General features: G+C 41.2%; 1 protein-coding gene and 1 long non-coding RNA gene across 4 annotated transcripts in view; one reads left to right on the plus strand and one right to left on the minus strand.

Annotated features, from left to right (window-relative positions):
* Positions 1-26,888, plus strand: part of LOC124185772 (potassium voltage-gated channel subfamily KQT member 1) — a 99,398-nt gene that overhangs the window by 22,449 nt on the left and 50,061 nt on the right. For all 3 annotated transcript variants that reach the window (XM_046576878.1, XM_046576876.1, XM_046576877.1), the window contains one exon: positions 4,000-4,174. In XM_046576878.1, coding sequence (XP_046432834.1) covers positions 4,000-4,174 — 175 coding nt within the window. The remainder of the gene's footprint in view (positions 1-3,999; positions 4,175-26,888) is intronic.
* Positions 4,052-6,521, minus strand: LOC124185776. The gene is made up of 3 exons (XR_006871470.1): positions 6,393-6,521; positions 5,278-5,326; positions 4,052-4,144 (listed from the first exon to the last, which is right to left on the minus strand). It is a non-coding gene; the product is annotated as an uncharacterized LOC124185776 (long non-coding RNA).

Below are 26,888 nucleotides of genomic sequence, written 5' to 3' on the forward strand. Positions count from 1 at the left end.
TAACAACAATAACGTCAACAATATGTTATAACAACAACAGCAACAATAACATCGAGGATGAGAAGACCGTTGAAGGGTGAAAGTCAAAAACGAAAGAGCAAAGAAGTACATCTGTGAAAAAATTTATCCAAAAACTGTATTTTAGCGTTATGACGGGTACGAAATGAAGGTACCATTTTTCACCGAAAACTTATGGCATGCTTTTTACTTTTCTTTCTTTATTTCGTCCTTTTGCCACACGCAACTGGATTTCGATACCAAAAACTATGCATGCGATGTGTGCTTTTGCGTTGAAAAACACGACTTATTTTTTGTTTTTCCGTTCGTCGTTACATTTCATGCGATAAGCGTAAGGGGCAGTTTTTTCTTTCGAAGAATTTATTTTCCTCCATCTTCTCGTCCCTGGGTATGAAAGCGATTTATCTTCTCGGGAGTTTGATTTTTTTTTTTTTTTTTAATAGTTGGCTTTTTATACCTTCCTCTTGGTTCCGCTTGTTTTTTTTTTTTCTTTGTTTTTTTCGTATCTCTAGCTTCTGTGTGCAAGAGACGGAGCATTGATTGATCAGGCTCGACGTCAATTCCGCCCTTAATTGAAGCACCGTGGCGAACTCTCCTTCTCGTACTCACTCACCGAGAGTTTTTCGAGAGGCGATGAGAGTAAGAGCTCACGCTCAAGATTCTCGCCGCGAAGGATTTTACTGGAAAGAAAATGAAAGGAATCGGAGAAGGAGAAAGGAAAAAAAAAAACCATCATGCAAATAATGCGATTCTGCAATCTATTTATACCGAGGCATATAAAAAATTAAACAGCAATAACAATTCCGACATGGCAAAACTAAAAACTTACGAAACAATAGTCAATATTGAGATCCCATTATCGTGTGTTGCTGAAAAATCGCCTTTTGAATTAAAATTTTACCAGTGGCTGAAGAAAAACAAATCTGAAAACATTCCCGAGACCCTTTTGGATTTGTAAGAAAATCACAATAAAAAACGATTAGAATCATCGATGATCAATTCCTCATATGCGTACAGAAATTGCGAAAATTTATTTCACAAATTTATAATTAATGTATTGCGATATTTTTCCGATTCATACATCAATGCCGATGTTCGTACGTTCGCATCGGCACTTGGAAGAGTTCGTTTAAAGACACAAATATATAACGTGTAACGTATATAAAATACATGTACATGTGTATGTATACGTTACAACTGTACAGAGAGTCGTGTTTACGGTTTCGATATAAGCGCAGGTGTACAAGCAAAATCCACTCCGAGATACTGCGCTGGGATTACGGAACCGCGACGATTATTCCGCCGTCGAAATAACATCCGCAAGTCACAGACGAAACCAAGGAGAGGTTCTTTCTTTTCCGGAAAGCGATTAGGCTTCTTCCGGAGTGACGGGGAAGGCGGAGCGCGGATGATACGTCCGTCCGTCTGTCCGACTGTCGGTCTGTCTGTCTGGGAATAGGACGTGGGAGGGAGATGATAAGAAGAGGGTGAAAATAAATATAAAAATAGCGGAGGATCGGGCGCCCGAACGAATCCGAATCTGGAACATCGAGCACGTGGTTCTTCTGTATCCGGGGCTACTTTGGTATAAGCGTTAATAGGATTACCCTGCAGCGCGGTGGTCAGCTTCGCTGGGGTCCCGGTCAGTGTTGTGCCAGCCGACGTCCAGTGGAATTTATTCTTCCTCGGGAACACGAGCCGACTCTCAGTTTTCGTTCCAACAATTTTCTCCTAATTCTCCCTTGTCGACTCTCGCAAGCTTCCGGTGCGTTGTTCAAACTTTTTACACCGCCAATCCTGACTTTGGGGAATGAACGCGAGTGTCACGCACTATTGTCAGAGGGTGCGTTTTACCTGCAGTGTCTGTGTGACGCAGCCACCAACCGCTGTACGGTTGAAATCGCTCACGTGGACCGAGACCACGTGATTTCGACGACTGCGTAACTCGGCGAATCGTGATGAGAGGCAGTGACAATTTCAGCTGATTAAAAATCCTTGTATTTTGCGCACACTTGCCGGAATTCCGGGGTTGTTGCCGGTAATTCGAGTTTTCAATTCCGGTCGATACCGCAGCCGAAATATTCGAAAGTTGATCAAGGCGACGGAGCTTTTCGCGCTCTCTTCGAACAACGCGTCGAATCCGGACTGTACGTTTTATTTTGTTCTTGTCACAATCGGGCTTCAAGTGAAAATAACGACTAACTCGTTCGATGCGACATTGCAGTGGGATTTCGACTCGTGCGAGCGACGAGTGAAAAATAATTTGAAATACGACGACAAGACGGGGAGAGAAAATGGAGTGTAAACCGGGTTTTCACGAAGCTACGAGCGATAGCTTCTCCGCAAGCTGAACCGCTGCAGTGGCTTCGTATTTTATTATGGAACGAAGACCGAGGCGTTTGGAGCTACCAGATGTATTCGTGATCGATTGTAGCGCGGACCAGGATGGAAACAACAACGGGACACCGGTGTTTAAGTCCCATTCGGTCTACAGGAATTCAAGTATTCGACGAAAGCCGTACAACAATCGCAGAATAAGTATTTTTGTACCCACGCCGCGCATTTTTTTTTTTTTTTGCTCTTACTTTCCCCTTCCTTCGTATTTTAACAGCTGGGTGAAGCGAGTGTCGCGGAATCGGATGATCTGGTGTAAGAGCAAGACCGGTAGGATTATTTGTTCCATTTTCTGGTCCCCGTTTCTTGATCTACAAAATTTTATTCACCGTTCGGTAAAATTTTTCCAAGATAACTGGATTGCGGAGGATTTTAAGACGACTTGAGAATGAAAATTAGCAATCTCGAGCGCAATGAAAAATTGTGCCGTTGTATAATTATGATCCGGAAGCGTCGCGTAGAAAAAGAAAAAGGATGGAAAGTAATTTTTGACGCCGAAGAAATGAAACAACTGTGTTATTTTTCTTGCGTTTTTAATGAAATTGGGAAGGACGAATTGTCTCGGTTTGTTATCATTTTCACAGTTTCGTCATCACGCGTCTAGAAAAAATTTCTTACCAACCTATAATCAGGCAGTCGAAGGACCTCCGTGGCGATAAACATTATTGTAATATTGACGCGTGTTGGCGCCGGAAAAGGAGTTTCTTTGCAATGTAAAGAAACACAGACACACAGAAATGTAATGGGCGTTCCAAACTCGTCCGCAGCCTTAGAAACTTAACCTCGACATGACGTAGAGACCGTAACTGTGTTAGAGAGAAAAATACGAGGTTCGCGTATATTATCATAAAGTATACACATATTTTCCGTTTCGCCGATACGTAGTCGTTTATCATTCCGATTCCAATTCCAATTCCAATTCCAATTCCCTTATATTACACCCGCCTGTTTACGTATACTTGCACATGTACGTATTTACTTCTTCACCTACAACTCGTACACACATACCTATACCTCTATTAGTATATCGTTTCCAAGATCAGGTCGAATCTGTGTCATCACTGTCATTATTGCTATTGTATCCACGCCTATGCCAACGATCATTTTCTTCGACCCCGTCGGAATCCATCGGTGATTGATCACCGTGTGTCGAATCAACCGAGCTTTGATGTATTCTTGTATTTACCGTCTTGCATTCAACGGATGAATAAGCGGAACTCCATTCCAGGGAGAGTAATTCCTTACATGTCTTTACACGGTGTCCGGCGATCCTGAAAATGTCCTTGACTTTTGCTTGTCCTTCAAAAGTCCTGGAAACTATCCTTGAATTTTTCTTGCGTCCTAAAAATATGTTGTTTTTAACGTCACTGAATAACCCGAAAATGTCCTGGAAATATCCTTGAATTTGTGACGGATTTTTTACCGACCGCCATCCCTTATAGAAGAAAATTAACGAAGAATCCGATTTAAAGGAGATAAGATGAGCAACAACTTGATTAGTTTACTTTCTTCCAGTCGGATGATTTATTTCTGGAGGATTTTGTTTGTCTGATCTAACATTTTTCTTCCCATTACACGATTCGACAGGTCTCGATCCGCGCCTCCTTCTCGGCGGAATCAGCGGTGGCGATCGTCTCGCGTGGGAAGGACGATACCAGATCAAGGAACATCGGAGAGCCGGGAAAGCCACGTTTCAGGGTCAGGTCTACAACTTCCTCGAGCGGCCCACCGGCTGGAAATGTTTCGTCTATCACTGCTCAGTGTAAGTTATTTTCAATCAAATTGCATATAGAACGAAACAACAACGATAATAAAAGGTTTATTGGCGTATAATGGCGTCAAGATCGGGGTGAGAATTTCGTCCTCTGCAGGACAGCGTCGTTTTACGCTTTATCCATGAAAGCAGATTTTCGTCCTTTACGTAGTCAGGTGAATACTGCGATTCGCAGATGATATTCAATATCGGAGCGATGTTGTAAAGTTAAATATTCAACTATGCCAACACGGTGAACAAAGTCTATCAATGAATTTTGTGGAAAATAGCGTTCTGAATAAAACGAGCGGTGGTGAAATAAAATCGGACGAATCTCATGGATTTCTAAACATTCTGAAGCGGTTTGATGCTTTTGTCAATATAAATTCCAGTACCTTGTTTAAAATTTTCAGTTTTAAACAGATCTTCGTAGCTTGCGAGTAATCCTTGTGAAAAAAACCATTGTAAAGGATAGATTTTTGAGGAAACGAACTTGTTGTGCCGGAGGAACCGAAAAGAGGCTTTTAGACGTTGTGTAACGGGCGGTGAATGCGGAGAGAGTCTAAGGCCTTTTCTCCCTTACACCGTTAACCTTGGCTCGTCCCCCAGAACGGGGCGCGTAAGCCGTTTTCAGGTACATAATGCATCGGTCCCTACCATTTATTTATTTATAAGTCTAGGTCTAGGGCGAGTATAATGGTATCGCGGTGCACCCTGGAATACCATAAGACAAACCCTAAGAAACTCGCGCCCATGCGGCAAGACAGATCGATGATGCGATGCATTCATGCACTCGGCCATGTTAAGCCGCATTTTAACCTATCAGGCACGTGGCGTGGGGCAAATATATTGCGGTGCACGGCGTTGGCGTCAAAACGATTACTTTTCGCCTATATACATATAAGAATCCGAAATTAAAACTACTAGAGCTTGAATATAATGTAGAACATTAACTGCTACTCGGATCAGTTTTCATCGCTTCGATGTAGGTATTCGGTTTCTTTGTTTGTTTTTCATTTAATCATTTTCAATTTTCATAATTTTAGGGTAGTTATGTTTTTACCCGCATCTTCAGCTGCCACGGAGTTAAACAAATAAGTAATTTGGCTTACCTTGACGGAGCCTCCGACTGAGAACTTTCCGCTGAGACGTGTTTCGAGCCTGTAACACATTAACGAATCAAGTTTCTTCGTTCTTACATTTTGTAATATATCTAAGGCGCAAACTACGTTGCCGACAAAACACAAAAAATATTCAGTAGTCCGAATTGAGAAAAGCTGCGTCGATCGAGATATTTTTATTTTTTTTTGATATCGGTAATCGAATAACTCGAAAACTACTGGACAAATCATGTCCAAAATCTTGTCTGTTCCAAGGAAACCCAGTCGATTGAAACAAACATCGCCCAAATACGTTGAATCGTTTTCACACACAGGCACACTCACAAAATTGCTGGAGACGATTTTCTATACCGTCAAACGATAGAGATCTTAAAAATTGAATAAATCTTTACGAAATAATCAGATTAATTGCAGGCGCGAATCTCCTCGGCCACTACAATCGTCCGATTAATCAACCGTGCACAGAGAGTGAGATGCAGACGGTTAGAAATATGATCGGACAAAGTGCAAAAATCGTTCATGACGAAAGCGCGAGTCGATGAGGCATAAACGAAAGCCGGCAATTCCTCTTGCAATATCATTGTTCGCCGGCGGTGTTATCATTGCTATTGTTCATCGGGGCGTCGATAAACCTTATTGAGCGGTACCAGCTATGACGTCACGTAATGTGGAAATAATTGCGAGAATAATTCCCGTCGTGGCCTTATACCCCGAGCGAAAATGATGATGACTGTATGAATTTTACAGAGTCAAAAGGATAATTGGGAAGAAACATGGAAATCTGTTAGAAATTCGGAGCAACCTGAACTTGTCTACGCTTTTACGCTAAAGTATTCGGTATTCCTCGCGATGGCGAATTATCTGCACAAATATTTACGTCACGGATCCGCTCGATCTCCAGTTATTTAATAATTAATTTCGCGGCGCTTCCGATTTAGCGAATATCTCGCGTGTGTTGGCCCGCGTTTCCAAATCAGTACGTCTCCCCTGCATATGTTGTGCGCCTAAATTCCCACGTGTCCAGCCATCGACCGTTTTGCGTCCACAACGCGGGAGTGTCTCTATCCAATTAACCTGTAGACAGTTTGCTAATAACATGTATGTACAGGTATATCGGGGCTCCAATTTGCATCCGTCCTAATTTACTTGATTACTGCAGCGATATGTTCCCCTTGCCCCTCGTACATAGTTGTTAGTAATGACTGCCTTCACGCTGCTGTCACGCGACGCTCTCTATTATCTCCAGCGTCTGTAAGTTGACGGCTGAAAAAAGAAGAAGAACCATTACCAAAAAGCTTGGAATCATTACCAAAACACATTTTTACATTTCAAAGATCGGAGAAATATTCTCATCGTTATTCATTCATGCACCGAAATTTATCTGATTGTGGCAGGATTTTGAGTGCCGATTCGTTGCGAATCTAATACGTCAAATTGTTTCATCGGGATACTCTGACCAGCGTATTGTAATCCAAGGGATTAGAATGGACCGGAAAATCTTGGAATAATCGTTTTTCTTGCTACCGTCAAAAATAAATCACGATTGTTACATACACTGTCCTGTAGAAGGCTGCGAGTATTCGAGTCATCGAATAATCGAACGTGCAAAATTTTCATACCAACCGAGTTAGGATTGGCGGTTTTTTTTTGGCCGATAGTGGGTACAGCGTGCCTTGTGCTTTTATTGAGTGAAAAAGGAACGTAAAAATCAACCGGAAAAAAATACGTCGAGAACCCGGAGAACCGAAGGAACTGATCGGCAAAGTCTTTTTCCTCGCGACGCCTGCCGCTCGACTGGCCGACGTGTTGCCGACCGTTTCTACTCGCTTCGCCTGAGCTCCGATCAGCCAGATGGCGGGATAGGCACGGACGTTTTCCACTGTGGCGCCGGTACGCGGAATCCGCGTTTTTGTGTCACGTGTTTGCGGGCTGGAGGTCGAAAAATAGATTGGCAAAGTATTGGAGGGGTTACAGTATCGAGTTGAGGGTGAAAAAAAGGAGGATCAAAATTTTGAATACTTCAAATGAGTGTGTTTTTGAGTACACGAGGTCCAAATTGGTGGAGAAAGGCTCTTAAATATCGATTTCGAAACGAACTAGAAAATAAAACAATACTGCGTACATGTACGTGACTTGTTTGATTTATAATCGAAAAACGGCGAAACCTTGTATTTTTTCTGCTATTGATTTGACGATATTATTAAAAGAAATACAGATATTCCTAGGGCATAAAATATTATGTACGATCGAAATGGCTGAAATCACAGCGTCGTGCGGAAGGCAAATGCTCGTTTTTTCATTTACGAAAAGTTGAGTATATTCTATTGAGAAGAATCGTGATAACAGTATCTGTTTAAATAATGAAACTTCACTTTTGAAAATCTTGAATATCGATATTATTATTCTGACAAAATTGAAATTTCGCGATTGATTCTTCTCTTGTGGTAAGACAGTGAAAAAACAACAATAAATAAAAAGGGATTCTAGTTTTGAAAATTCTGCAATCTTAGGATCCTTAACCACTGACCTTCTTTTTTCGTTCAGGAATGCAAAATTCAGGATATTTGACTAGAGCCGGAATCGTTTTATTTCGACCTGGAAAAACGAAATAAAGAAATACATACTCGATACGATTTGACTCGCAATCAGGTGCCATAAATCGCACCTGCTCGCCTATCCAGAATCTCTGTACATATACATACATTTACACGTGTATGTATATGTATGTAGAGAGACAAATGGATTATATATAAATTTCACATCACGTAAGGGCGAAGCCTATATACCTACGTAGATATTACACGGACATGTAAGCCAGTAGGTACCGCCACTTTGTCTTGGGCAGGCATCTCGCGTGCTTTGAATGTCTCTTCTGACTCACCCGCAACTATTTCACCTTTTATTTATTTATCCATCTATCTCCTCGACTCTCCTTATACCTCGGCTCTTTATATCTCAGGCAGGTACTCGGGCAATTAATCGTGAGGACGAGAGAGAGGGAAGTAAAAAAAAAAAAAAAACCATTGCTCTACGAACAGTTTTAAATGTATACATGCAACCGATAATACCTCTGCGAGGCCGGAGCTAGAAACGTTACCCAACCCAACGAAACGTTGATTCAATAATCGCTGTTTCGCTGGTTCGAAAACAAGTCAGAGTTTAACTTACAAAATACGAGTTTGGCCATTAAGGAGTTAAGGAGTTTTAGGTTATCATAATTTATCACGACAATATCGTTACAAACACGAATCTGATTTATTTCTTTGACCAACGAATTTACCGCATCTAGGTGTGTTTCTTCTTTACTTACCTCTCTACCATTCTCTCGGAATTTCAAAGCTCGCCCGACGTTCCGCGGTAAAATTTTACAGCCTCAAAAATGTACGTACAGAAAGAACCTAATGACTCGATGCAAGTACACATGCGCATACACGTAGCTTTATGTACCAGACAACGTTATTTCAACCTCCGCATGCATGCTCACCCGAGTAACAACTTTATATCCGTGCAATTCTGCGAGGTGAGGCTGATGCTGATCCGCAAAAGCATTGCTTCGTTCGTTCGTTCGGGAGCGACTTACACACGCGCATAGACGTTATCCTCCTTCGGTCACGCAAGAGCCTAGGGCAGTAAAAATTTATAGCGAGTCGTGAAAAGTTTCTGCAGAGTCCGCGGCAGCCGCGCGACCCGTTCGACCCGTCTCTTTTTACTTTCTATTCCGCAGGTTTCTCAGACGAAATTAATTTTTTTATTCTTTTTCTTTTTATTTTCATCCCGCGCCGGTCGATCTTTTCCCGTAAAATAAAGTGCAGCTGTACAAAGCTTCGCCTCGATGCGTGATTTTTCATCGAGAATTGCAATGTAACCCTGAAACTTTACGCCTGCCCGACGCGTGATTATTTTTACTCGATGTGCACGGTTTGGTTTTACTTCTGGTTCGACAAACTGAACGCCTGCTTATATTAAAAATTTTATTCTTTTTATTTTCAAGTTTCTATTGAAATAAATAAATTTCGATTTTATACATCGAATAATAACCAAAACCTTTGTTTATTACTTATAAAGTTAGTTTTCGTGTTTATTTTACGTTGATAAATAAGGCTTGAAGTTTTTGGTTGATATAGCTAATATGGAAGACTATTCGGAAGAAACAGAAAAACGTTTTCACCTAGACGTGACGGACTTTATCGTTATTATCGTTATATCGTTGATACGAGAAAGTCCATACGAAAATAGAAGTACGACAAACATACATTTTTAAACGTTGTTTATCAATTCTCTCAACATTTGTAGTTTATTGCAAATTATTAGTTTCGAATAAAAGTGATTTAAATGCAAGACTGAAGTACGTTTACTTATTATTTACAATAAATCTTTCGGGAAATAGGTGATTTCTCTTAAAATCTGAAATTCCGTTCTAGTTTCTACAAAAACAAACTTTACCTAACAAAACCATTCTTTCACATTATTAGTTACGTAGAAGAAATCAAAATTTCACATCTAAAACCCGGTCCGAACATTCGTGTTGACCAGTGTTGCATAACGATCGTTTTTTATTCCGATAGAATCGCGTCTCGGGCTGGTTGGCTGCTTCCCGTAACGAGAAGCTGAAGCTTGAATTTCGCCAACCGATTATGTCCCCCTTCGTCCATCGTCCTTGTAACGCTCCGCAGGTTTCCCGCTCCTTTTCGTCTTGTTTCGCCGGTTACCCCGCCGGCATTTCGAATGTAAATTAAACGAGTGGTTCTTCCCGTCTGTAGACGCAAATTCGCAACAGATATATACGTATTACATACCTATTAACTATATACTTGCGGTTGATGTACATACGAGTATATATGTATATATGTATGTATATGCATATAGACGAAACCGACATCGTCGAGGGGTTGCGGGAAAATGAACGGTTAATCCAGCGTTATAGACCTTGGCTTAACGAGTATTACCCTCGCGGCATTCCGAACGGAACGTATAAGGAAATATTTCCAATGGGAATAATGAAGAACTGGAGAAAAAAAAAGAATGAAAAAAATGTTCGATAGTCGGAAGATTCACGCTGCGGGTCGTTGGTTTTAGAGGGTGGAAAATCATTAGCGTTTTTACTTTTAAATTTCTTTTTTTTTTTTTTTCTTTCTTTCAATACGTGAAAAAGAATCAGGAAAACGAACGGGTTTCTTTTCAACAATTTGACAAACTGTATAAAATGACGGTGACGCGCGGATTATTTATTTTTATTTTTGTTTCTTCTACTTTCTTTGTCACCCCAAACGCGTCGTGCTCACGTCCCCGAAAAAACGAGCAAGCGTAGATTCTTTCGCTTTATTAAACGGATGAAAAAAATGACCTGTAGTTGTAATGGATGTATTATTTGCAAAAGAAATGCGGTCGTTCATAGGCGAGTGTCGCGTGATTTAACGTGAATAATTTAGCGCTGTTCGGTACGCAGCGTCACGATGACTCGTTGAGGCTCGTTGTTGCTGGTTTTTCTTTCTTCGTCCTTTTTTTTTTTTTTCCTCCTCTTTCACCTCGTCATCGCGTGTGTCCTCGCTGCTTTTTTCCTCGCCCCGTTTGAGCAACCACGGTATCGCAATTTATTTCACATTCACCGTACGAACCTGCCGTCGTGCCAGCTATCTCTGCACCACCTTGCAATGTTGTCAGCTACTGCAGGGATAGATTAATGGCTATTACTTGCGGGAAAAGTTCAAGGCTGCGAATACATACACAAACGCAAACGCACTTTACAAGCCTTATTATCGTTAATACGGAGTAAACTTGCAGAGAGTTGGTTGTACTATTTTTTGTATTATTTTTTTCTTTCCTCTCTATCGCTACCTGACTGATTCTGACGGTGATTTTCCAACCGAGATTCCGATTTAACGACCGGATAATGGTCTTTCGATAATACCTGCTGCAAATTCATACGCAGACTTACGGGTTGTACACGGTATTGAAAAACGATTCAATCTGCGGGGAAAATGGGAAAGAAAAATGGGGAAGAAAAGAATCAGAAATGGCTCGTACGCTATTTGAAGGACGAGATTGACCGTAATGCGGTGAAATATTCAAAAAACAGAGTGGATAAAAATCCGAAATGGGGTGAACGGGGTGAAGGGGTGACGAAGGAGGAGGGGGGGGGGGGGTGGCATCGGATGAAGATGGATAATCCCTCAGCCTACATGTGTTGAGGGTATAATCCAATATGCAGGAATACGGACAGCGTCTGTGTTAAGATGCGTGTATGGGTGCCTCTATAAACTCCTGGATCGATTTTCAGCACACTCGCAAGTTCGCGGCAAGCTTTACACGCGCGCACTCGCACGTATGTAAATAAAAACGGTATATCTGCATGCAGGTTTCATTTCCGTTTCAACATACTATACCTATTTTTCTTTTATTCCTTCCGATCTTTTATTTCGCTACTTTTAACTTTCTTTCGTACAATTTCTCGCTAGTTTTGTTTTTCAACTTATTTTCTCTCTTTAGCTTTTTTACGGATGGATGGGTGCGGGGATTTTTATTTTTTTTTGCCCTTTTTTTTTTATTCAGTCGTCAAGCTGCGCAGCTACGGATATTACTTGCCACTGTGCACCCTACACGTTACGTAATGCAGATGCTGCGCATTATATACGCGTGAATGCAACCGCACCGAGTGTAACCTACTTCTTTTTAACTCCGAGTAAAAATTCACCGTTGCATCGATGCGGTGGAAGTTACTTATACATACATTCGTATTCCGCGTTGAAACTACTTTTCCCGCGAAACGTCGGGCATTTTCCTATTCTCAAAATAACCAACGCTGTTGTTACGTGCAAAGTTAAATTGGCACAGCCTTCTCGCCCTCTAAATTTTTTCGCAGTTCGTTCTTATTTGCAGTAAAAATTGCATTTTTAACCGCGAATCGTTTTTCATATTATTTTCCTCCTACTCCGACCTTTGAATTTCTAGTCGTGATCCTCGCTCGATTCGTTTTCTCAGATCGTTCTATCGCTCACCCTCTTTTTCGACCCCACTTCAATATCCAACAGCAGAAAGCAGTGGCGCAAACTAACGGTTAAACACGGATGGTCGAGAAATTGGAGCTCGACCGGAACTCTCGACGACGCTTGGATTCACGTAAATCGAAGCTGTTCGCGTCCCCTCGCGAAGGAGGCAAAAAAAAAAAAGAAAATGTCCTCGAATCCCTGACCCCCGTTGTTTTTTTCTTTTTTTTTTTGATTCATCTCTTCCGTGTTCACAATTTTACAGCAACTGCAGTCGCACAATCTCAGGAAAGGATCATTTTCCGTACACCTATCGCGCGTAAAAAGTTTCGTTTCTTCGCATGTTTGTTACCGATAAACTCGACACTCAGTCAACCGATTCACACGAAACTTGGATCAATGTCTTCCTTACTCTTCAGAAGAAACACGGACATCGTACAATGCGTACAGAACCAGAATCGTCGATTAATAAAAGGACCGGAATATCGAATTTACCATACATGCGAAAATCTGATTAATAAAATTTAAAAATATGAAAAATTTACGTATAGAAAATCGTAAACATATACAAAGTCGAAATACAGAAGTATGAAAATACAGAATGGCAAAATCGTGAATCTGTATACGATTCTGCATTATCGAAAGAAATCCCGACGGAATTCTATGTTCTGATTTTTCTATTCATTTGTTTCTCCACACTTCGACTTTCCACACATTTAAATTCTATAAATCAGGTTTTCGCTTCTATAACAAGTTCGATATTGTGCCCTAACAATTTTTTCGGCCTTCTATATTTTTACTCCCACCCGCGGCCTCGGAGTCCTCCTTTAGCTAGTCTCTGCACAGTCACAGTACACAACCGTATCACTGATTTCCGCATAGAGATCAGTCGTACGTATCGCCGTGAGTTATGCGAAGAGGAGTAATTTTCTTCGCTCTGTCGGAACTGCTCTTACACATGCACATATACGTGTAACGTATTTACGTGGGTATGGTATTCAGGCGTAGGGCTCTGCTCCGCAGACGATCTCGGTCTCTCGCTTCCCGCGATAATTTCACGACTAACATCTCGCGGTTTGTTGCCCGCCGAGATACGAGCGAATCCTAAGAGGATTCGTACTCTCTGTAAGGACTCGGTTCGCTTCAACCTTGCGCGACTTCACTCGTAAGAGTACCTACTTCGGATACGATTGCGATGGAATTTTTTTTTAACATTGTCAAAATTATTTTTTTACCGCTTTGTTTCAAATCCGTTACAGCTAATGAATTTTCATCACTTTCTTCCCCTGTAACGTAACGGTGAAAGAACGGTATACGAGATATAGAGGCGCGTGTATCCGATTGATCGTTTTCGCGCTGATTCATTTCAGACGAGCTTTTCATTATACGCTTGTCACGATCGCAAGTTCCCGTCGTCGCTGACGTTTTATTCCTTAAAAAAAAAAAAAAAGGAAAGAAAAACGATTTTAAACAAGATAGGGAACGTACAAGGTTGACGATGTTGTTTTTTTTATTTTTTTCCCCCCGTTTTGTCCCCGTCACGTGACGGATTTTCTAACAGCGTTGAGCGATCAAAGGTCAAGGTGAAGGTTAAGAATCGGGTCAAGGTTGAGTTTAACATGGGGTTTTTTTTTCCGCAGCCATCCCTTTTCGCGTAAAACAAATACCGCCGTGCATAGTTTGGGTAAGCGTGTATATACATTATGGACGCGGTTACAATTTATCGTACGTGTGAAAAGGTCGACTTTTGCCTTTACGAGACAGCTTTGCGTTGTCGCGTGTGCAGGATACGAGCAGTCGTACAGGCACGGGTACAGAGGCGTTGTGGCGAATGGGTGTATGAAAATCGAATCAGCTAACCGCGTGCGCCGGAAGAAATGGGGAAATGAATTTCCGAAAGTCAAACGGTTGACTGACGTCTGTCAAACCTTGCCAGATTACGTCGCCCTTACGTTATAGATATCATGATACGATCTATCCGCTACGAGCATGTTACGTATATTCGTAACTAAAATTCGTGCCAGCCAAATTACCCGTAAACTTATAACCCAACAAAAATATCGGCTCAAGAAACAATTGACTTGTCGGTAATACGGTTGCTCAGTTCGTTATTTCCAGCGGTGAAGAAGTGAATAATCCTTGTTGTTGAAATGATATTGGATTTCATTTATTTAAGTTGCCTGATCGTTACGGATTTTTCCGATGAACCTTAATTCCGCGGTATTCCGAAATAATTCAAGGGCGGTAATTGTCTTATTTACGCAAAATCTCTGATATTGTTTATCTTTTTATTCTTCTTCTGTTCTTGTTCGTTTTTTAAGTTAGTCAATACAGACGTGAGTCCGGAAGTTGGACAAAATTACTAGTTTACGTAACGGAGCCTTTGAAAAATATGCGAAACAAGGTGAAAAAAAGGAACGAAGAGAAATTTTCATCATCTTGTTAATAATTTTTTAACGTAGAGAGGCGATGTTATAATGCGCGGGTTAAATTACCCGCACGCTTCACATGCAAATTTAATGAGAAGACGTCGAAAAAAAATTAAATAATACTCGGCCAAAAAGTGTTCCTTTACCCAAACCAAGGCATTTCGAGTCGATGATATAATTTCAATGTGAACGGGTTGATGGATAATCCAACATATCCGAGAGTTTGATTATTGTTGTTATTATTATTGCTATCATTACCGTTGTCGTTGTACCTGAAATCAGGAAATTTCATTACAGACGTATAAACCTGCCTATGCACATGTTTCAACCGCACGTACGTAGATATAAAGATCCATTATACGTTCGAAGCGCAACGCGATTGCTTTGTGCAATTCGAGGCGGTTGCCGCAGGAGTGGCCGAATTGCCGCGGGCTTTGTCGGCGTCGTGTTAATTACCTAATCAATTCGAAATCGGCCGAACGTAACGATGCTATAGTAATCCTCAATGTGCGTTACAGTTATTACACGCGTCGGTCGGATTGTTGGAACGGCATACGATGCACGCCGCACTTCGTACCGCGTTGTATCCGCAATATGTGAACTCACTTTGCCCGTCCCTTTGAATGCCTGTAGTAACATACGAGTGCCTAATCGAATCCTTGCGGGTAGCTGCACTTTGTATGATAGACCCGCGACGTGCGAAGAATTTAGAGCGCCGGAAGTGTGATACGATCAGTTTTTACGTAGCAAAGCGACTTGTTTTCTCTAATTTGACAAATGTTCGAGATATCGCGACATCTCTTTACGATAATTAATCGATTCGGTCGCTTGTCTCGACAGTCTGCGACCGAATTCCACCGTGATGTCACTTTTCTTTTGTCCAATTTCTCCGCTCAAGTTTTTGCCAATTCACCTCGGAAGGAGGAAACATATATCCTCGGGATCGAACGCCCCGAGGCAAGAATTCGAAATCTCCAAAGACCCTTTTGCAGCGGGCTTGCTGCGGAGAGTACGTCGAGTGTCGGAGCTTTTAGCCGAGGGCGAAAAAGGGGGGAAACACGTAAGGGACGAGAAGGGAAGCCTCCGACAACGGAGACAACGATATAACAGTAATAAAAATCATGACGACGACAACAACAAAAAAAACAGAACCGTGTCTCGGAAACTACCGATTTTTGGAACGCACTGAAAATCCAGCCAATTTCCATTTGCGATTCTGCGTATAATACGTGTAACGAATGGCAACGGATGTTTGTAAATCCTTCACGCGGATTGCGGAAGACAATTGACGGACTAGATGAGGTAGCAACGCGACGTTTTTTTTTCTCCCGCACCGCGCCCGCTTCGAAAGGACGAGAAGGAGTTTCGAGGACCTGCAGGGGTCAACGTCAAGACGGTTTTTACCGTCGAGGGCGAACCTCGAACCTCACAGCTCCTCGGGTCAAAGCCGAGAGGGCCTTCAGCCTATGGAAATCAATAGCTACTCAATTTACTTTCGAAGCCAGCTTCTTGCCGGCGCAGGTATGTACGTACTTTACACTTTCCGTCCCTCCGCTATTCCGGCACACGGGGGTAAATATTTTTAGCTCGATTTTCTGCATTGTGGTGTATCGACGCGGCCCGGATGCCCGGCGAACTTTATTTAGCGAAGTCATACGTTTCCATCCTTTGACGGCCGAAGGGTGAAACTCTCGTTTTATTTTTCGACGCTTTCACCGGCTCGACGATTGCGCCTTCTTGTTCTTTTTCTTATTTCTCCCTTTTTTTTTTATCTCGTACCGTTTTCAATCTCGTTGAAACCTTTTCGATAAAAATAACGAGGGAAATACGAAGAATTAACCGTAAGTGCACCGCAGGCCGTTTCACACGTGTACCTACGCAAAAGCCAGTTTCGTACAAACACCGAGTACCGATTGTAAAAGTCTTCGTGAGGTGCGGGCTATAAGTTCGACCCCGAGTCCTCGAGTAAAACCGTATACGTAGCCTTACGACGCTTGTTAGTGTTCCGAGTTCCATTTTATTATGCCTTATTGCAGTCCCATGTCGCCCCTTCCCCCTCCCACGCGCACACTCTCTCGCTCTCTCTCTCTCTCTCTCTCTTTCTTATTATCGAACCGCCCTACGAACGCTTTCGGATAAAATGCGATCCCTGTATCGCCGACTTTAACTTCGTTCGCGAAATTTCAAACCCGCGTTATCTCGCCACGAACAGATGACATTTTCGCAGCCACTCCAGGGGCTGTTGTTATTAAACCTTGAAAATTAAGGGGAAAATCGCGATAATTGATCTTTCAAGCAACTTTCAGTAACATGGTTGTTGAAGTTAAAAGCGTTATTGGTTCAAGGTATAAAGATTGTAAATTATATAGGTAGTGTTACGATACTTGCGTTTCGTGCGAATGCGGTGAGTTCGATCGGTTAAAACGATTTGAGAATATTTTTCTACATTCTGCGATTACATTTTTTTCTTTTTTCCTTTTTCTTTTTAGAATAACATGCGTCGAACTGAGAAGGAAATTAAAGAGCAAAAATAATGGAAAAAGAGGGAACGGAACCCAATGGAACTCGGGAAGACGCGAAGGCTTATCCATTTTTCAATTTTCAAATAATTTGCCTCCCTCTTTTCGTACGTAAACTTATTGAATTGCGAAACGTCGATAGCGCGGGACGCGTTTAATGAAGCGTAACAAAAGAGGGGACCGCATGAAAAAAAGTTGGCTCTTTGGATGCGGTGAATAGAATCATACGTGATCGTTACGTGCGACAAAGGTTGCTGGCCAAAAATAAATAAATAAATGACTTTCAGCGAAACGAAATTATTCAAGATAAAACGCTGGCCAGGGAAATTGTGTAAAATCGTGGCTGAGGGTAAAAATGTTAAAAGATTAGAAAATATAAGGATCGTATTTATTTCGTTGAGTTGAAATATGTAGAAAAGTCAGAGTGTATAAGTATTATTGTTAGAATTCAAACCGCGGTTCTATGTCTTGGCTAATTAATACTTGCAACTTCTACGCTCAGACCTTTCTGTGTTTTTACTTTCCACGTTTCCAATCTAATTATTAAGCGATTTTTTTTCTCCAAGTTCGTTACAGCGAGGCTTCGATTTTCGGTTTTCTCCAAATGTCTATCCTCATCGGTTTCTACACATCGACATTCCGCATTTCGTAATTCTGCCAAACGTATTGTCGCGTTATTAAAAATTTACCCTTCCCGAATCTTCTGATCTCTTTACACTTTCGCGACAGCCAATCTCTCGCAGGTGGCTTCGCTTTTGTAAAACCAATAAGAATAAAGAGGAGAATAAAATTGCATACACAGACAAGAACGGGCACGATAAATACTTGGGTCAATAATAGAGGTGGGTCACGGTACGGCCTTGCTGTCCCTCGTCCATCGATCCGCGGAGGAATATCGACTCGTGCTTTTCCGACGACGACCCAGCCAGTCAGCCAGCGCGTGTCTCTTCGCCGCTCCGCACACACTCGCACACACTCGCGCACGCACATTTTTCCATCAGCCCTTAGTACCCGCTAACACGGTTACTCGACTCTGTACATACCCTCCGGGTCTACATCGGCCTCCGTGTACGATAATATGCCTGCGGGTATAAGGTACGTATGTACAATGTACGTATGATACATGTGCGGCGATGTTTCATCCGTCGAGGGAGCCGCTTTTCGAGCTGACCGTCGCGTCGCTTGTCGATATCTCCAACTTTCTTCTTTCAGCTGGGTGGAGGTCGAAGTATAGTGAAATTGATAAATCGAAGGGTCGCGGTATAGAATTTTTAGAGGAGCGAAAACTCAATTTGTTGAATTTAAAAATGGGGAACGTCCGAGTATGGAGGAGGAGGAGAATAGAAGTCGTCGCGATAACGTGAAGTCTTGTACAGATTTCAGACGTTGCCGTTCAACGTTTTCACCTTCCTATATTTTGCCTTTCGGTACTTCGACTTCCTACACTTGCATTTTTCACCTTTTGATCACTTTACGAATTAGATTTTATCGTCTTTGAGAATTAGATAGTTTGGTCCTTTTACCGATCCGTCATTTTAATGTTTTACCCCCACCCCTTTCAGGTATAAGTACGGTCGAGAGGCGCGACTTGATGATTTTGCTTTGCAATCCTTCTCGGAGAATCTTTTCTTCTTTCACGTCTTTTATACTGATTTAGTTGATCAATTTTTCGATCCAACTGTGAGAGGAAAAAGTTACACGCAGGTGATTAAACTGACAGATTTACGTAGAATTTGTATAAGACGGGTTTTTGTTTCCAAGACCATTCTTTAGGGTTAATTTAAGTAATTTTTGGTAATTAGGTGAGAAATGTAGCTTTCTTTTTGATACTTTTGACGGCGCGTGTAGTATTATAAGACTAGAAATGCCGTACGGCGAAATCAACTTCGTCACAGAAGCAAAAAAAAAATAAAACAAGTTAAAAAACTAAATCCTTATCGAGCGTTTGAAAAATTGATGACTTTCGGTTAACGGTTATAATTTTCTCAAACGTGTTAATTATTTTTATTTCTCTACTACACCTCAGACTCGGATCCAAATTAGAATTCATTAATGATTATTTACGCTGAAAAAGTAAGTCGAGCTTATAAGAAAAACGGTGCAGGAAAATGTAACTTGTAGTAACTATAATTGATCATCTTCTTCGAGGGCAAAAGACAAACGATGAAATATTGAAGAATTTTCACAAGTTCCGTCACGATTAAATCATGTTGCCGTAAAAAAAAAATTATTTCTTGTTCTCCTGAAATGAAAAAATAAAAATTAAGACACTTTCGTATCGAAACTGTTACTTCGCGTGGATCAGCCCTTTCGTATAATCTCGGATCTCTAGCGCGGACTAACTTGCGCCTCTTTATCCTGTCCTGTCAGCCGGCGAGTAGTAAGTCTCAGTGTGAGGTCAGCCCAGCAGCGTTGAATACGTACGAATAACCCGATCGACGAGATGATAAAGTTGAAACGTTATTTGTTACTTCGTTATTTCAACTCGTCGTTAATTTTCGAAATACGCAACAAAATCCTGAAACGTATTGTCGCTGAAAAAAAAAAAAAAAAAAATACAAACTGCAGGAAAATCATTTCCATTTCCTCTGCATAGTAGGAATTAATTTCCTACGCCGTGGTAGAAAGAACGAACGAGTCTGCAATTTGTTCGTACAGACTTTTGAGGTTAAATCTTGACCACGCTCGTTGAAAGTCAAACGGTCTCGCAGAAAAACTTTATCGCCCGCGTAGCGGGATAAAATCGATCGTTAACGTCGACCCACGAAACGACGATTATCGAGGCGTAATTGTATTTGCCAAGCTAATTCATGAGCTGAATCCAACGCTTACGCAGGAATCACGAGTGCAGTGAACCGTGTAAAACGGTACAAAAAACGGGGCGAAATGTTTTCCGGGAAAATTCACTCCGCTAAAAGTTTACCGGCTAGGTGGCGTGCAGCCGAAGAGAGGCTGGTGTTAATTTTCAGCACCGTATCGATGTGGCGATCTCTAATTTTTGTCCGCCTCTTCGTGGTGGTTTTGTTTCTTTTTTTCCTTCATATTTTTTCACTTTATTTACCTACCTCTTTGTTTCGACCGTTCCCTTTAATCGAAATTTACCCACCGAACGCGAATGATTGCGTGTATATTAGGTATCTCATGGAAATCGCGGAGCGACCACTGCGCCCTTCGTTAAAGTGAGACAAAAGAAAAAAAAAAAAAGTACCGAGGCTACAGAAAAGACAGAAGTAAAAAAAAAAAGTGGTCGAATAAAAAAAATTTAAACTCCCCTCTTCATTAATTAATCAGTTTATACACACAAAGTAGCGTTATCACATATATATATACATATAATATATATATGTATATGTATACACGTCAGTCTGTAATACGATCTGTATCATCGATATAATCCGATGTTAAAAACTGGGAACCGAAGAAATAAATATCAAACATTCGGTGCTGTGCAATATAAAAGTTCGATTTTTATTTCTTCCAAGTTTTGCCTTTCCTTCTGTCGTTGTCGTTGAAAAAGGAAAAAGAAATACAAGCGTGTATTGAATTCATGAAAACTAAACTGTAACTTACAGTTGGGAAAAAAATGGCCGTAAAAATGTTCGCCAAAATTACTTGCTCGAATATTAAATCGTTGCACGGCAGCAAAAAATTATCCGGCTGGGTATATAAATACCGCGGAGTTTTCGTCGAGAGAATCGTTTGTCTTGAGTATTTTTTCCGCACCTGATTTGAATAAAAAATAACGTTTAGCAGAAAGACGCAAATCATTATGTCCGAACTGTTGCTTTCTTCTTATTTTTGCTTTTCTAGACCAACTTTTAATTACACTAATTTACTTCGCTCGAAGCCAGGAAAAAAATTTATATTTTGCCAACACGTGTTCGACGAGTAAAATAATTTTACGCAAGAGCACGGAATTTAATTTCGACTATGTATAGCAATATAGTTAACTATTTCCACTTTTTCGCACATGAATTTATCATTTATTACACGTATGCGTATAAAATTGACATTTTATCTATAAATTTATACACACATGCAGCCGTTTGTGGACGGTGATGATCGTAATTACAGAGGGTCAAGCCTGGTTCGACACAAACGCTGAGAGAAAATTCACCCCCTCCAAGCAAACACGAGTATTTGAACAGAGCAAGTCGAATCGCCTAAAAAACTCGCTGAGATAAAATCCACTCTCTTACCAAGCGTTATACAATAATTCGCGCGCTTCTGTAGCTTGGGAAAATATTTTCGCCGATATGCAATTTTTTTTTCCGTAAATTAAACAAAAGAATTCCCTCGTATTTTTTTTCTCGGTTTTCTCAGTATTCATAAAAATTTTACACACCGATAATTAATAACCGTTTGATAGCCGACTCGCATTGTTACAATCGACTCGAAGCTTACGAAGTTACGAATTATAATTTTTTTTTGCAAAAAATTTTTCCGTCGTGTTTTCGTCAAGATTTTTTCTCATCCCCCTCCTTAAGCTCGCATGCGACATTTCTATGCTTTTCGGGTCTAATTATCGTCGACCAGGGGTGGGAAATTGCAGTTGGGGTCAAAGACGGGCTAGAGAGAAGCTAGACAATAGATCGCGAGCGGCTTGCTCGGCTCCCTGGATGGACGAGGAGGTCAGCTCCACCCATTTTCCGGGATGAAGTGCCCAAGGTAGCGAGTTTAAAGTGTTCTCGAGTCCGCTGGCGTGTACAAACAGTCGCCTAATGGGCTCTCTGCGCCCTTCGAGCCGCACTCGCCTTTTACACCTGTCTCTACAACATGCTCGTACGTGTGCAGTCCGACCTACGACAGCATGAAGATATTGCTCGCTGGGCAAGATCCTTTATTTCGGATCGGACGCCGGCGGGCCGGAAACTCCGGAAAACCTGTTTCCATTACCGCGGAAATACGGAAACTCGAATACCTTCGTGAATCACGGACTGGTGTGATAACGGTGGAGTTGATTTTTATTCGTCTTTCAAATTAGAACGTGAATCAAGAATCTTTGTACTGCGGAGAGATTGAAATGTGGGAAATTCAAACTTCTTTCAAATTTATTTTAACCACTGTCAATCAGCTTCAGAGGTACAAACAATTTGCTTTTTTTTTCATTCGATGCGAAAGATGAGGAAAGCAGGATTTCGAGACGGCGAATTTTCGTAATCGTTCATTGTAGCTTGATAAATTGATTTCGGATTCGACGGAGAAAAAAAAAAATATGCGATAACAGAGGAAAAGATTTCAGTAAATCAATTAATAGTATTTTACTGTCTCATCTTGCGAAAACGGCGAGTAGAAAAATTGTGTTCTCGAAGGTTGAATCTCAGGATCCTGTATACCAGTAAGACGTGAAAAAACGTTATAGATATATAATCCAAGGAAGAAGAAGAATAAGCTGCACGTCTGCCAATTCTCTTTCTATTTAAATAATTTCTACTTTCATCCAAGCTTGAAGTGCAACGTATTGTCTTTTTTCCTCCACTCGAACCATGACTAAATTATATGACCTCGACGAGTTCTGGAAACGAAATTGAAGTCTGGTCATTTGCACCGAATTGTATGGGAAATTCTCCAACAAGAAAGAAAAAAAACCATTCACCCTCGATTCTTTCCAAACGAATACGTGCAATATTAACTCTGTTTCATGCATGAGCAAAAAGAGCAAGAAAACTTGGCGCAAAAGCTGAAATTTCGCAATTTCAACCAACGGGTTCGCTTTATCCGAATCAAACTTCCAATACTGCGAAGGAAGTCTCACAAAGGAATTTCGAACCGTACGTCTTAAGGCGTTTATGGCGTCGCGACTCGCCGCATGGTTTTTGGGGGTTTGCCGAAGGGGGTGAAGAAGCGAGGTTCGCACACCCCTCGCGGCATGCAGTATCGAGCGAGACTCGTCTATAAATAGAGTTTCGCGGCGAAGTCCCAAGTATTTAGCGTCTCGTGACAAACTTCTCTTCAAGCCTCGCCGCAGAGCGCGATGCAGAAATTGGCAGGGAGGACGAGGGCGAAACGCTGCCGAGTTCAAATTCGAAACAATCCTGCCACGCGGTGCAGCTTCGACTCAGCTTCGTTACAGCGTGGATAAATCGAGACGTGAATACGGGCGTAAATACGTACTCGCGATACCGGCTGACGCGTCGAGAACAAGGGACGGCTGTCGGCTTCCCGCCGACTTCCGGTCGAAACCGGAAACCTCTCTCTTCGATCACTCGCAAACTTTTCCATGCAGATATTTTTGCAGGAACGTAGCGCACTTGCGATGCACGCGGAAAGCTTGCGTCACGTATAATCTGGAAACGATTCGTTTCGTTCGTTCGGTTTCGGCCTGCAGAGTTTTGCGAGGAGGGATTTTTATTCTTTTCAAAAACCAGACAGACGAGGGAATGAAATTCACGCAACGAATTCAAAGAAATATAATTAGAATCTTTGCGTAACAATTTGAACGACGTGTTTCCTTTCTCTAATATTCTTTTTTTACGTCCCACTGCGTTTGATTAATAAAATAAGTTTTAACTTCTTGATGATATCAAGATTTTTATTTGTATTCTTTTTCCCCTCAACCTCTCTCTCTCTCTCTCTCTCTCTCTCTCTTTGTCTCTTCGAATGCCGCACCTTGTGCACAACAAACTCGTATAATAATAATAATAACCACAATAATGACGATATAATAATGTAGGAACTGCAGGGTTGTGCGACTCGTTATTAACTAGAACGTGTGATTATCTTCTTAACGGGTCAAGAAATGCGGTAAAATTACGTCCGTATGTATGCGTGTACATCTACGTATACATACCATGTAAGTACATGCAGTATCGTTTTTTATTCATTGTCTTATTTTTCGCCCTATTTATGAACACAATCGGCGCTAAAGAATTCTTTATTCTTTTTCTTCGTTAACTCTTGTTACGTATCTCGACATAATTTTTTCACCTTAGATGAGAATCACCTTCCTGACGGGTGTCGTAAATAGTTTTTATTTTCTCGAAGAATTTCCCTGACAAGACGAGTTGAACGGTTCGTGTTGTTTTATTTTTTTGTTTTTGTTGAAATATTTATGCATGCTTAGGTCGCGAGATACGGTTTTGAAAATTTTGAAATTCCGGATTTATGCAATTTGACAACTTGACTTTTTGGTTACACATACGTGATATTTTTTGCAATATGTAAAATATTTGACACGGTATTTGTGCAGTGCAGCATATTTTTTGTGCAGGGAAAGTGGGCGCCTACCTTACTGTACAGTGAGTTACAGTTTGGTGCTGGGAGTAGAGCGAATGCTTTATTCCCGGAGAGTGAGCTTTCAAACCCTTTCGTTTCACTTTGACAAACGTAACAGCGGCAGCAGCAGATGGAGCTGCAGTATAACATCGCTGAAGAATTAAAGTGGTACACACGCACAAGCTTATGCGCCACATTACCACAAATACACACGTATTCAACGATTCAGCTTACAGTGAAGAATAAAAAAAAAGAAAACTCGCTGCGCAATATTTGAAAAAGCTCTCCCTCAAGTATCAGCAACAAAGTACCGCACGTATCGTTTATACTTTAAATACGTATGTACATGCATATGGGGAATTCCATGCGAACCCAAAAAACGATAGACTCTCACCATTTTTGATTTTATTTGAAAAATTTTCCGAAATTGTTACAACGCTGAAACGGTGCTCTGATGTTTTTAAAATTTTCTAACCAGCTCGGTAATTATTTGTAAATATTAGGAGCGATTTTGAAAGGAAGCTTTTTTAAAATTCTCAAGAATTTCAATTTTTGATTTTTTTGGCACATTCAAATTTTTTTTATCAACTTCGCAATGAAACCGGTCTAGAAATGATTTAAGTGAAAAACAGAAGTTTGTTGAAGTATTCGGGGATATCCAAACCGTTTAAACAACGTTTTCGTTGATCAGAAAACTTCGAAGCGCTGAAAAACAAAAAAAAAAAATTCGAAAAGGAATCGCCACTCTGATTATTTACAAATAATTAACCAGTCCAATGAAAAATTGAAAAAAAATTCAGGGTACTGTTTCAGAGTTTCAGACAATTGCAGAAAAAGTTTGGATCAAAATCGCAAATAGGGAGGATCAGACTTGCACGTTTGTTGGATTCGCGTGGAATTCCCCATACGCATGCACGCCAATACACATATTTCGTTAACGTATGATAATACAACACAGTACACACGACTCGATAACTGCTGCTCCCCGATCCTCGTTATAGAATTTATTTTACCGATGGAATTTTTATCGCAAAATCGATGTCTGTATGAAATTATTACCGCACACGTATAAATGTGTATACCTGATACACAATGTCGCATCAACGTGTAGGCAGAGCACGTATGAGGGAAAGTTTTTCCGCGGGTAGAGCGATAAATTCAACGGCCTTTATTATTTTTATCGCCGGCCGCCCCGAACTGTTTTACCGCATCATATGTACCCACCTAAAAACGTCTGCCTTTCAGCCTAAGTGTATTAAGTATGTATACATAAGTGTGAGCGATAACTCATGCCTGCCAGTTTCGCTTAGTTTCCCGCAGCCTGCAGCAGCCTGTCTTCCGCTGTATCGCGATTTACCCCAGGAAGAAAATGGCGAAGCTGCGAGAATTGGCCGCGTCCGCGTCTTTTTCTATCTTCCTCTCTTTCGTAACACCTTTTTTTCACCTCACGTTGCAGAGCTTCCGTACAGCGGATGCTCGTGTGCGTCGATCAGATTTTGTTGTACGCGAAGCTTTTCATGTTTTGCATGTTACGCCTGGCTGGAAAACGGACGGACGGACGGTCTGCGGACAGCCTTACCGGCATGTAAGCGGGTTACAATAATTGTTCGCTAATGGAATTCCCGAGGAAAGAAGCTTTCGTAAGCTCGATATTTTCATCCCTGTCCTCGAATGACAGCCCGTGTTACGTTTTTTTCTTTTTACTTCGCCCGTACTCGCTCTGCGTGTCAATCAGACGCAGATTGTGTAATATAAGTAAGTTTTCCGCATTGTTTCTGTATCGCTGAATGTATATACAACACTCTTTAAAAAGGTTTCGATGGAAATTTGCCGGTTTTCGAAGTATTTTTTATAGCCAGGCGAGAGATGAACTCGAAAGCTTGTTTCGTTGTAAAAACAAAGTTGCCAGTTATTGTTCAACTTCTTGTTTTACTTGTTGGCAAACCGTATAATGCTATTCGGCGCTTGAACCGCGAGCGGATTTTTCATTAATTTCTTCCTGAATTCTTGAAACGTGAAAAGAAATCTTCCACCTTCGATCGCCGCGGAAGGGAAGAAAATTCATTTCGGTCTTGGAGAGATGAAAACCTGGAATATTGGCCTCCCTGGGATGGCAGTGGGGCCGTTCTTCCGCACCATTTCGCAAACAAAATGGTATATATATATATATATATATATATACATACATACGCACATACGGATAGTGGTATGGGAAAGTTGCGAAACGGTGCGATGGAGCGTTTAAAAAAAAAAGGATTTCGAAAATTGTGAAACAAAAAAGAACGTGAATTCAAATTCCTTCATAAAAGTAAATTTTCAAACGATTTCGAAGGAAAGTAAAAAAATTTGAGGCTCTAAGAAAATTAGTCAAGGTGTTGATTTGACAGGGTTTTAACGTCTGACCTTCGGTGTGTTCAATGAAGTCTACAGGACTCTGGAGATAATTACTGGGGAGA

The sequence above is a fragment of the Neodiprion fabricii genome, chromosome 6 (genome assembly GCF_021155785.1).
Source record: "Neodiprion fabricii isolate iyNeoFabr1 chromosome 6, iyNeoFabr1.1, whole genome shotgun sequence".
Lineage (NCBI taxonomy): Eukaryota > Metazoa > Arthropoda > Insecta > Hymenoptera > Diprionidae > Neodiprion > Neodiprion fabricii.